The 12,000-nt window shown below is 38.3% G+C and overlaps 1 protein-coding gene and 1 long non-coding RNA gene across 4 annotated transcripts in view; one reads left to right on the top strand and one right to left on the bottom strand.

The window, feature by feature from the left end:
• Positions 1-351: 351 nt before the first annotated feature.
• On the top strand, positions 352-4,966 carry LOC136320256 (uncharacterized). Its single transcript, XR_010728284.1, has 4 exons — positions 352-570; positions 692-732; positions 3,783-3,985; positions 4,843-4,966. It is a non-coding gene; the product is annotated as an uncharacterized lncRNA (long non-coding RNA).
• A 710-nt stretch (positions 4,967-5,676) lies between these two features.
• The window catches only part of KLHL2 (kelch like family member 2), a 117,752-nt gene continuing 111,428 nt past the window's right edge, over positions 5,677-12,000 (bottom strand). For all 3 annotated transcript variants that reach the window (XM_066280186.1, XM_066280196.1, XM_066280205.1), the window contains 4 exons: positions 11,484-11,612; positions 10,318-10,458; positions 7,992-8,135; positions 5,677-6,795 (listed from right to left, as the gene is read on the bottom strand). In XM_066280186.1, coding sequence (XP_066136283.1) covers positions 6,767-6,795; positions 7,992-8,135; positions 10,318-10,458; positions 11,484-11,612 — 443 coding nt within the window. In that variant the 3' untranslated portion in view covers positions 5,677-6,766. The remainder of the gene's footprint in view (positions 6,796-7,991; positions 8,136-10,317; positions 10,459-11,483; positions 11,613-12,000) is intronic.

The raw sequence follows: 12,000 nt of genomic DNA, 5'->3' as shown, positions 1-12,000 counted from the left end.
CTGTGATTGGTCTGTGTGGTGCCGTGAGACTTGCACAACCGAATCACCGGCGGTGCCAGCCATTGGCTCCCCGGATGGAGTGAGGATAGTGAGACCGAGACGACCAGTCAGTGATTGGCGCCGAAGCGCACCTGGGGGCGGGGCAGCGAGATGGAGCGTGATGTCGTGAAGGGGCGTGGACGGATCCCTCTACGCTGTGCGTGGGGAGTCAGTGGCCTTGGAGAAACTTGGGTTCTTCTTGGACTTTGGCTGGCACCGGCACCAGCACCATTGAGGGGAAAAAAAAGAGTACCAGGGTACATACAGCCCGTGCTTTTAAGATGTAGACCTGGGAGCACATACATGGTCAAAACCCGGGGAGATAATAGTATGAGTTTTAAAATCTGTTCTGATGGTCTTTGTTTACGGGCAGGCAGACAGCCTTCCTCTGGTCTATCGACCCTGGATGTAGGTCATTCTCCTGTGCCCCAGCAGTGGTGGGGTTCGTGGGTTCCCACCGGTTGGGCAGGACCGATATTGTTCCGCCAACCCATTGTAAAAATGGCACTTGTAATCAGAGTTCTCTCCAAGGTGGGTACCTGAAAGTTGCCCGGTGTGGAAACCACAAATTTACTTTCCTTACTCCTTTTTAATGTTCATCTGTGCAACAGCGTATTCTAAGCACTCGTTGTAATGTTCATTCCGTCCATAGGTGAAGAGTTGCAAGTGAGGACACCAATCAAGAAGCAATATGTAAATATCTTAAATAACAGTTTTATTGTATTTTGTCAGGTATTATTTTTTCATTACTATTTTAAAACATAACAATCTAGTTTTCTGTACCTTTTATTTTTTTATATAAGTATTAAATGCATGTAATAATAAACTACGTTTCAGCCCTGGCTGCCTAGCTCAGCAGTAGAGTCCGCTGATGTGTAGAGGTCCCAGGTTCCATCCCAGCGAGGGCACACAGGAGAAGCGCCCATTTGCTTCTCCACCCTTCCCCCTCTCCTTCCTCTCTCTCTCTTCCCCTCCCGCAGCCAAGGCTCCATTGAAGCAAAGTTGGCCCAGGTGCTAAGGATGGCTCCATGGCCTCCACCTCAGGCACCAGAATGGCTCCGGTTGCTCCCAACGCCCAAGATGGGCAAAGCATCGCCCCCTGGTGGGCATGCCAGGTGAATCCCAGTTTGGTGCATGCAGCAGTCTCTCTGCCTCCCCGCTTCTGACTTCAGAAAAGTACAAATAATAATAATAATAAACTACCTTTCAGTATAAATCTTTTTAGTACTTAAAATGGTCATTAGGGCCTAGAACTGGCTGTTAAATTATTTGAATCTCACCACTGGTCCCCAGACCAAGTATCATGAACCCCTAAATATGAAAGATGGAGAATTTCAAACACAGCCTATCTGCTGCAACAATCCAGAGTGAGTTACTGTTACCCCCATCTGGCGGGTGAGAAAGCCCATCTCAGGTTTGGAAAGTGATCTGACAGCAGCCAGTGGCTGCTCCTGTCCCTGGAGGTTGCCATCCCTGCATAGGACAGCAAGTTCCAGGGGAGGGGGCAGAGGGTTGGAATACTTTTAATTTTGTCTACAGCTCTAGCCTCATCTCAGCCTTCTCTCAATTCTAAAATACTGCATTCTAGGGTATAACAGTAGCGTGCAGATGGTGTGATAGATCTGAACTTAAACTTTCACTTTAAGAGTGCCTTCTTAAAATTCACACAAGGATACCATTTGGGCTGTATATAGAATTACAGTATAATAAAATAATGTTCCTCTCCCAGTATGGTCAAACTGGCTCTTCTGCCTGAATAACCATCTCCTCTGCTACCCCTTAATCCAGGTACCATCTACTTGAGGAAGTTCTCTCAAGAGATGTCTCTCCTTAGGTACAGTGACCTCTAATCACTCTTTTTACTGCCCCGTGTCTAAAAGCCACATTCTCTGTAAAGTTCCACTACAGAACGGCCACATCAAATGAAGAGAAACAGGATCTGTCCCTCAGCTGATCAGCAGATCCCTGTTTTTAGGAGGCCTATGCATAGGAAAGGCGAGTCCCGGTGGACACTGTGCTGCACCAACTTGGTCCCCTGCTTCAGGACTCAAGTACATGTGCAGTTGCTGATTATTAGCAAAGAGTCACCTATCCCCATGGCCACACCCCCTTTCTGGGCCAGCCTGAGTCCAGTTATAGGCTGGTTGAAGTCGGAGTATCGAGGCCCAGCCCCTCCCCCCAATTCAGGACTACTGTGCAAGGCCAGTCCAGCTCCACACCCCCCCACCATTGACGGGTTGTGGGTACAATTGCACTGCCACTCACACTTTTCCCTGTGCCCAAACCTCGTGCCCTTTGTCAAGTAGTGTTAAAAGCATGCACTGTGGAGTCAGACTTACCAGGCTTTGTCACTTAGCAGTATACTCCTGAATAAGATACTTCTCAAAGTCTTACCTAATTTTCAGTAAAACAGCTATTATAGTACCTACATTTCAATTATTGTGTTATGACAATTAAATGTGATCATGTACTAAGGCCCTTTGCGCCGTATCTGGAATACAAGAAGTGCTCAGTAAATGCTGCTGATTATTTCTGGCTACATTTTCTAAATCAGAGCAGGTATATGTATGGGGAGGGGTCAAATTATTTTAAGTCTTGGAGATTGAGAGCTGAGAGGAAATAAAGATATGGCAGCTCAACTCACTTATTTCCCTACAATGAAGAAATAGGAGGTTCAGAAACAACCATAGAGGTAATTTACTGAGGGTCCTCTATTTCTAACACATTAATATACATATCTTTCAGACTCCACAATAAATTTTTGACATAGATACTAGTGTTATTTTACAGAAGACAAATAAGGGACAGAGGTTAAGTAATGTGTTTCAAGTTACAATAAGCAGGTGATACAGAGTGAAATGTGGAGTCGGAGTCATCTGATTCCTGTACCCACGTACTTTCCAATAGGTCACACGGCTTTGTTTTTCCCTTAAGAGACCTGAAGCCAGGATTAGAAATTTAGAATCTTGATTCAAAGTGTGACTCTGTTCTTCCCTATAGACTGCTCTCAAAAATGAGACAGTGGCAGCCATACAGGTCAGTAGGAGGCAAGTAGTTTGGTCACTAAAGACCAAACTAAAGTAAGAGGCTTATTAGCAAATCTCTATGTAAGATTACACTATCCTTTTACCTAATAAAATAAGTCTCACAAAAACATTAAGTTGAGATGATAAATATCTGGGTGCTCATGTTATCTATTCAATATAAAGGATGATAATGAACAGCAGCGATCATAGGCCAGAGTTCATAAACAATGAGATGAGAGCTGAAAGTATCCTGGCAGCATACACACTACCCACTATAACCCTCTCCACCACTGCTTTCAGCCAAGTTTCTTCATGATGCAGGTACTTGGATCTAGCTTTGAACTCTGCTCAAACCCGGTGCTGTTTCCTTGGCAGGATGTCTAAGACAACTCTGCTTTAACTTCTGACCTCTTTTTGTGCGCAGTAACAGAAGTCAGGAATGCTTTTAAATACCTTTAAAACAAAAACAAACCTAAGCTGTTTCAAACTGGAAAGACACAGGCTGGTGCAGGGCAAGGGGGTATATTTGAAGCTGCTGAAATCATAGAATCCAGCTAATGACAAGTCTTAGCAAACTATTTTATCCTATAGCTATTAAAGCTTGAAAGAAAAACGGGTATTTAAAGCTTGAAAGAAAAAGAGGTATTTGACATGCTTAGTATTTGAGACTTTGGTACCTGAATGGATCCTATTTTAAGAAAACCTTAATTTTTTTAGATACATCTTTGGTTCACGGAGAGTTGTCTGGCACATTCATTCATGTTTTGGAAGTGATCAGGAAAGATAACACCAGACACTTTTCTCAGTGTGCCTATCAAACTGCTAGCAGGGCTCCAAGTTCATCAGATCCTCAACATGTCTGCTGACATCAATGGATGTGCCTGGAGCCACATGACAGGAGAAGTTCATGTTTTCGTAAGGTGAGCGTAGGCGTTTTTCATTTTCTGATTGCATTCTTCACATTTCCACATACAGTGGAAAAGTCAACAAAATATTAAATGTGGTTCCATGTTAATTGAAAATAAATTAGCAGTTACCTAGGGCTGCTGGTTTGGAGGTAAATAGGGAGTGAGCACTGAGGAGTATGGGGTTTCTCGGAGGGATGATGAAATGTTCTAAAATCTACTGTGGTCGCAGTTCTGGAATACACCAAAACCACTGAACTGTACACCTTAAATGGATGAACTGTATGGTATGTGAATTATATCTCAATAAAGCTATTGTAATTTTTTTTAATGGTCCAAATAAAAAAGAAAATTAGAGGAAAAATTTAATGTACTGTAGTTGAGGTGGTAAGGATTATGAGTGATTAAATTCTACTTTCCTGTATTTTCCAGTTATGGTGTGTGTATTACTTTTATAAGGAGAAAATAAACCTGTTTTAAAAGTAAAAAACAAAAAAAAGATATAACCTCAGATAATTAGTTGACCTACTGAATTATTTAGTATTATCTAAGTGGTACTGAAATTTGTATGTGGAAAATGAAGATCTGGGTCTTGGCATACTTGATATTGGTTTGTGAATATCTGAAACAATTGATCAACAGGTTATTTCTTGTGGTCTCAGGTCAGTAACAGAGGAGAGAATTTTTGCATTCTTGTCAATTGTGCTAGGTTCTAGTTCAGACTGTGTAGGTGTGCTTAAAGGTGAGGGAGCTTTGGAACAGTTGTAATTAAGTTCCTTTGGGGGTTAGAATATGTTCTGTGAAGCACTCCTCTTTTCCTACTCCAAACACCTCTGTAATCGACTGAATGTTTATGTCTCCCCCAAATTTAGGCATAATCCCCAAGGCAACAGTATGAGGAAGTGGGATCCCATGAATGGGATTAGTGCTCTTATGAAAGCGACCACAGAGAGATCCATCAGCCGTGTAAAGCAGTGAAAAGACAGTCTATGAAACAGGAAGCAGGTTCACACTAGACACTGAATCTGCTGGTCCTTGATCCTGAAATTCTCAGCTTCCAAGAACTGTGAGAAATAAAATTTGTGTTGTTATATAAAAAATAAATATGGCTCTACCTTTAAGTGTGAATAGTCTATATTAAATAGGAATTGTATCATAGGTATAATTCCTCCAATGGTTCTGGCAACAGCTCATGCTTTTCAATGCCTCTCCTGAGGAACAGCCACCATATCCCGTCACCTCCTGTCCTCTTCCTTCCCTTCTCTGCCCATCTTGTGTCCAGCATCTCAGCTGTCCTCACTCCCAACTCCCATTTCCTCAATTCCTGTTATTTTGTAATCACAATTTTATTTCTCAGTTGCTTTAGAGGAGATATGTTTTTCTTTGACTTACTTTTTGGTCCCGTGATATCTGTGTTATCTTTATCTTGTGTACTGTCCATATTAGGGACAGAGGATTATATACTCTTTGTATTTCACCAATCCTTGGGAGATTTTCCTCGGAGGAGGTAACTTTTTCTTGGAGAACAATGTTCAGTGACTTTAGTTATTGATTTAATAAGCCTGCCTTAGAAGTTACTTTGGCAACAAACTAAAAATATTGATTTGTGAAGTTAGAAAATGAAAATTTTACAAAAGAAAAGAAAAACTGAACAGGCAACTTTCTTAATATCAAACTAAATAGATAAAAATCAAGGATAATGTAAAACAAATAATATACAAACTTTTATTCAAAGATAATTCCAGAAAGACATGTTTTGGTCATTTTTAAAGTGAGATTAATTAAAAATCTCAGAAAAATTTTATCTGATCAACACACATGTATACTCACAGAAAGTTCTCTCTTCTGTAATAGCAGCTAAATTTATACACACAGGAAAAATTCTTAAGACCATGCAAATTCAGTTGAATTCCATACATTCATTATATTCATCAAAAACCTGCAGTAATGATCATGCCAAGTGTTACTTAAAGAAAAAATTAAAAATACACACCAAAACATAACCAAGATTAAACCAAAGGAAATAATAAATAAGCATAATTTACAATTTATTTTAAAAAGTTTGGCATCACACATATTCAAGTGTGTTACACCATGTTCATTCCTCTGAAGTGGCATTTTAAAGTGTTAAGTAAGCATTGTTAAATATCAAAAAATACAACTCTTTACAATGTAGTACTGGCATAATTCAAAGTACTGTGCCAATTATAAATAGTATAATCAAGTTTCAAACATCTTTTCAAACATATTTAAAGGAAAGCATATAGACACACAGTTATATGCACACCATTTATTATACTCATGTAATCAAAGATATTTTATAAAAGCAAACAGTTTTATCCCTCAACTATTCATATACTTACATAGAATTTAATACCTGTTCAAAGATTTTCAGTTCCCATGTATACAGATTTTCATAAGAAGGAATAAAGATAAAATTTAATCTTACAACAACACATTACTTTATCCTCCTTCACAAAATAATTCATAGTCATTCAAGGCTGATAACTAGTCTTTGTGAAAGCAATTGTAGTCTAAAGACTACAGAGTAGGTACTGCAGTCCAAGTTTCTTATTAAAATTCAGTCAGCTGCTGCTCATTGCAGAAAAAGCCTACATGGTGCTTCTACCAAAAATAATCTTCGGAATCTGAGGCCTATAAAGGCAGACAATCTTATCTTCTGCGGAGACTTAAAGTGCAGCTGCAAGTGGAGAAGTGCTAGATTCTCAGTCACTTCAGAAATACTTGTTGAAGTCTGTTTCTCATGTATAAATACGCTAAAAATGTCCTTTAGGCTCATAATGGTTTATCAATAACTGTGACCCCTGAGCAAAGAAATGAAGAAATAAAACAAGTTATAGCCAGCATTCTGTATATCTGAGAAAATACTGAATTCTTTATTTTACTACTGAAGCAACAGGCACTGAATGAATCATGCTGTATCAAAAGTAGCATCATTTTAACTAAATGACAGTGAAATGCGTTTAGTTATAGACCAAAATATCAGACTGTTTCATCCAGAATTACCCTTTTGGTCTTTGCAATTACAATGAAGGAATAATAATTTTACTCAGGAAATACTAAAATCCACCTAATACTCAAAGGGGCCCAAAGAAACATTTATGGGTGATATTTTCATTATCGTGATTGTGATGATGATTTCATGGGTTTGTACAAATTTCAAAACTAATAAAATTATATGCTTAAATGTATGCTATTTATTTCATGTCAGTTATATCAATGAAACTGCTAAAAAAAACTTTTGCCCTGGCCCTGGCCGGTTGGCTCAGTGGTAGAGCGTTGACCTGGAGTGCAGGAGTCCCAGGTTCGATTCCCCGCCAGGGCACACAGGAGAAGCGCCCATCTGCTTCTCCACCCCTCCCCCTCTCCTTCCTCTCTGTCTCTCCTGCAACCAAGGCTCCATTGGAGCAAAGTTAGCTCGGGCGCTGAGGATGGCTCTGTGGCCTCTGCCTCAGGTGCTAGAATGGCTCTGGTTGCAACAGAACTAGGCCCCAGATGGGCAGAGCATCGCCCCCTGGTGGGTGTGCCGGGTGGATCCCGGTTGGGCGCATGCGGGAGTCTGTCTGACTGCCTCCCCGTTTCCAACTTCAGAAAAATACCAAAAAAAACCACTTTTGCCCTCATTTTCGGCCATGTTATTCCTGGATCCTATTGAATATAGTCCTATTAGGTATTGTTGGATGATACATAAACAATAGTGATGGTTAATTAGTATGCACTTCTTTTTTCTTCATAATTAGATCAATAGTAGAATGCTATTAAAACATTCTAATATTTAAAGCAATATAAATATCTATTATCATAATAATATGTAACATACACTTTTAAAAACTCATCATTTTTATTAAATTACCATTTCCCTTACTAAGAGGATAGACCAAAATGATATTTTATAATTCAACCAGTGCTATGCTTAAGTAAGAAAAGTTATAACAGAAAAACATTCTTGATGTAAAAATCATAATGCTGTAAGACTGTAAGAAAATCAGACAACTATTACCTGCATAACTTCTCCCTGTGCTCATGCAAGATGACACAACTGTCCATTTATCAGTTGTTGGGTTATAATATTCTACTGACGCCAAGTTACAGGAACCATCATCTCCTCCAACTACATATAACAGACCATTGACGGAACAAACTCCTTCAAAAAAAATCAGAGAGATAAACAATTGTTTTAAATATTTGGATGACTATGAATATCCCTACACATATTTAGTGAGGTGATCCAGAGACACTTCCTTGAAGGGGACAAGAATAGACAGTAAACAGGGAAGGAATTCTTTTTTATATGTGAGAGTCTAATACCACTTCTAAACTCCTACTGGTGTCACTATGCAGTAGTTGTTTTACTTTTTTTTAGATTTTTTTTTTTTTACTTACTGATTTTTGGAGAGAGGGGAGAGACACAGAGAGAAAGGGAAACTGAGAAAGAGGAGGGGGAGAAGCGGAAAGCATCTATTCATATCATAGTAGTTACTTCCTGTATGTGCCTTGACTAGACAAGCCTGAGGATTCGAACCGGTGACCTCACAGTTCCAGGTTGATGCTTCATCCACGGCGCCACCATAAGCCAGGCAGTAGTTGCTTTATTTTTGCATTACTTTATTAAATCTTCACAACAACCTTACTTTATATCTTAATCTTTATTTTGTTTTTTAAAAAAATAGAAAAATTAAAGGTCAAATAAGTTTAATAACTCTCCCAAAGTCAACTTCTTAGGGAAACCTAAGAAAAACGGTATTTTAATAGAAGACAAAAATGATTCTGAATTTTAATTATTATACTAACTGGTTCACTATTTTATCTCCTTCAAAAGGGGAGAATAATATTATTTCATTATTATTAGAGTAATGACTGTTTCTTTTGCAAAAATTCAAACAATCTAGAAAAGTGTGAAGAAGAAAAGATCACCGCTAATCCTATACTGCTTAGAATAATGACAATGAAATTGTGATCTCTACTCCTGCTATTTTCTATGGATATATACTCAGATACTTCTTTTTTAACCCCAAAGGAGCTCATAATACACATGCTACTTTATCACTCACCCACTCCCACCAAACAATATACCTTGGACATCTCCCATAGCTTATATAGATCTACATAATTTTAACCAACTGCATAGTATTCCATGTATAATACTATAATTTATTAAGTGTCTTTGATGGACATCAGAGTAATTTTTTTACTTATATTGTTATTTTTAGGTTTTTATCAATGCAAAAATTTCTTAGTGTATATGTGTGTGAGAGAGGAGGGGAGGCAGAAAAAGACTCCTACATGCACCCTGACTGGGATCCACCCAGCAAACCCACTAAGGGGTGATGCTCTGCCTATCTGGGGCATTGCTCCATTGCTCAGCAACCCAGCTCTTCTATCAATGCTCTTATCAATGATGTTGAAATGGACAAGGATACCGCTTTCATATTTTTTTGCATACTTTTTGCATACTTGCACAACTATTAATATAAACTTTTACCAAAAAATGCTGAGTTAAAAGATAAACATTTATTTCTATATTTTATAAAAAAGAAGCATTTGATTTCTTTTTAATTAAACAAGAACATCAGAAAAGCAAACAAGTCAAGGAAAGTTGTTTGATTATGCTAATGAGATGCAAAACCAAGTTTTATTTCACTGATGAAATACACTATACAAAAGGCTGAAAGTACTGGAGGATCTGCACGTTCCCTGATCTCTTCATTTTTGTGAGCAGTGTAATTAGCTATCATGAATCTACTTTCAATTCCCATTTCCCTTCCATGGATCTTCTTTTCAAGTAGTTAGTGTCCTAATCTTGAAGACCTCAGCTTTCTTAAAATTCTTTGTTGTTTCCGCTTTTCTATTTCCTAGAAATCCTGAACTGGATTACATGAGGGTTAGCTTCTTTGGGCTTCCTCTCCAAATTCAGATAAACACTAGCTTTTTAATCTGGTATAAATATTTACTCAATTTGATTAAATTTCCTAAAAACTAGGATCTCTAATACATGATATATGGTAAGCACTTAAAAAGATTTATGGTAAGAATGAATTAATTCAAGTATCAAATAAAAAGGACTCTTCTAGTTTAGTTTCTACATTCATCACCCAAGACAGCCACTAGGAGAAACTGTACAGTAACTGACGTATCCCAACAACCTGCTATGTTCCAGACACTATACTAAGCATTCACTGTGGAGGATTATTATATGAGATTCTGCCTTTAACGATCTGGTCTATTAGAGAACATAGAACAGTAAAAGAACAAAGGAAATACACAGTGATACATAAAACTGTATATACAATTCATATAAATGTTACAACTGTAAACTAGACAGATACCTGCATTTCTTCTGCACATGTTCATATCTGCCACTTGCCTCCAGGTATTGGTGGTGGGATCATAAACTTCAACACTTTTTCGTACTAAAGGGCCATCATGACCCCCTACAGCATACAGTAAGTTGTTTAACACACCAACACCTATAAAACAAAGAACCAAACTATAGCAGAGTAAAAGGGACAAAGATTTTATACTAGGGTTTATTCAAACAAACTTGTAACTAAAACTTTTGAAATTATTATTCATTGTAAAAGTAAGTATATATATTTTTAATTTAAGAAAGTGGATATTAATGTGTAGAATCTAAGAAAGGGAAATGAATAGAACAGACAAATGAGAATCTCAGTAAGAACTATTATTCTGAAAAAAAAAGGTATGTCAAATAGAATAAAAGTAATGAGCAGGTAAAACACATAGAGAGGGAAGGCCATTAACATGATCCTTTTGTAAACAACTTTCATAAAAGCAAGCCAGTACTGTGGAGGAGAGACTGCTCCCTGACGTGACTGATTCTGGGCCTTCCAGCCAGAACAGAGATTACTTCTTCTAAATTCCCTCAGGGGCTACTGACCCTTCCCACCACCCCAAGTGTGTGGGCTGCTGGGACAGGTCTTCTCCCTACCCCAGGCAAGCAGGTTAGGCATTTTCTCCTTATCTGGGTGGTCACGCCCCAGTGCTGCCCTGTCCTATACCACCCCTTAGTGCCTGCCATGTGGCAGGAGGGACCCCGTCCTCTTGCTGCAGCTCAAGACACAGCTGGTATGTAAGCTCCCTCAATAAACTCATAATGTAATGCTGGAGTTTGCAGCCTCTTTCTTTGGTCTCTCAACCCTGGGAAATTTTATGTAAGTATTAAAGCACAAAATTTCTAAGAAATGAATATGAAGAGATGTGATTATTAAGCAAGTTCCTCAATTAGCACTAAAAACAAAAAACAGGGATGTCAAACAATGTAAGTAACTAAATGAAACAGAGAAGTCTTTATGTACAGCACTTAGAAATTTTACCAAGTGGAATTAGTACAGCTACCGACCACTACCCGAGTAATTCAAAAAACATTTTAATAGTGTTATTAGAGTCAGTACGTATTTTCTGAGAACATAAAGGGATATCATTCCTTTCTGTCATTTTTATGCTTCAATTGCTAGATGAGATTCCTATTCACCTGCTCCACTCCGCCTGGTACTCATTTCTGCTATATAGGTCCACTCGTTCGTTGTAGCGTTATAGCATTCCACCGTGCTCAGACACTGACGTGAAGCTCCGTCATAGCCCCCTACAGCATACAGCAAGCCTGAACATGGAACCACAAAGCCACATTCAGAAAAAGCTAGTTTTTCAAGACAGAACATAATATATTTTCCTCCATGGTAGCAGTTTCCCTTTAAAGTGTTACTGATTTTTACACACTATTAAAATCTTGGCTAATGGTAATATATAGAGTTACCAAATCACATTATGAAGATTGGCAGGGTATATGTGATGATATTAATTTAACATTTGCGTCAATAATCTGCCTGACAGAACAGAAAGTACATTCATTATATCTTTGGGTAACACTATTGGTAAGTGAACAACACCCTGGAAGAAAAAAATTAAATATTAAAGTTATCCTAGTACACTTTTTTAAAAAGTTAAACCAATTAGTAACTGTACAATGAAATATTTGCCAATAAAAAGAA

The sequence above is a fragment of the Saccopteryx bilineata genome, chromosome 1, assembly GCF_036850765.1.
Source record: "Saccopteryx bilineata isolate mSacBil1 chromosome 1, mSacBil1_pri_phased_curated, whole genome shotgun sequence".
NCBI lineage: Eukaryota > Metazoa > Chordata > Mammalia > Chiroptera > Emballonuridae > Saccopteryx > Saccopteryx bilineata.
The sequence above is the reverse complement of the archived record's forward strand: the minus strand, read 5'-3'. Positions and strand labels throughout refer to the sequence as shown.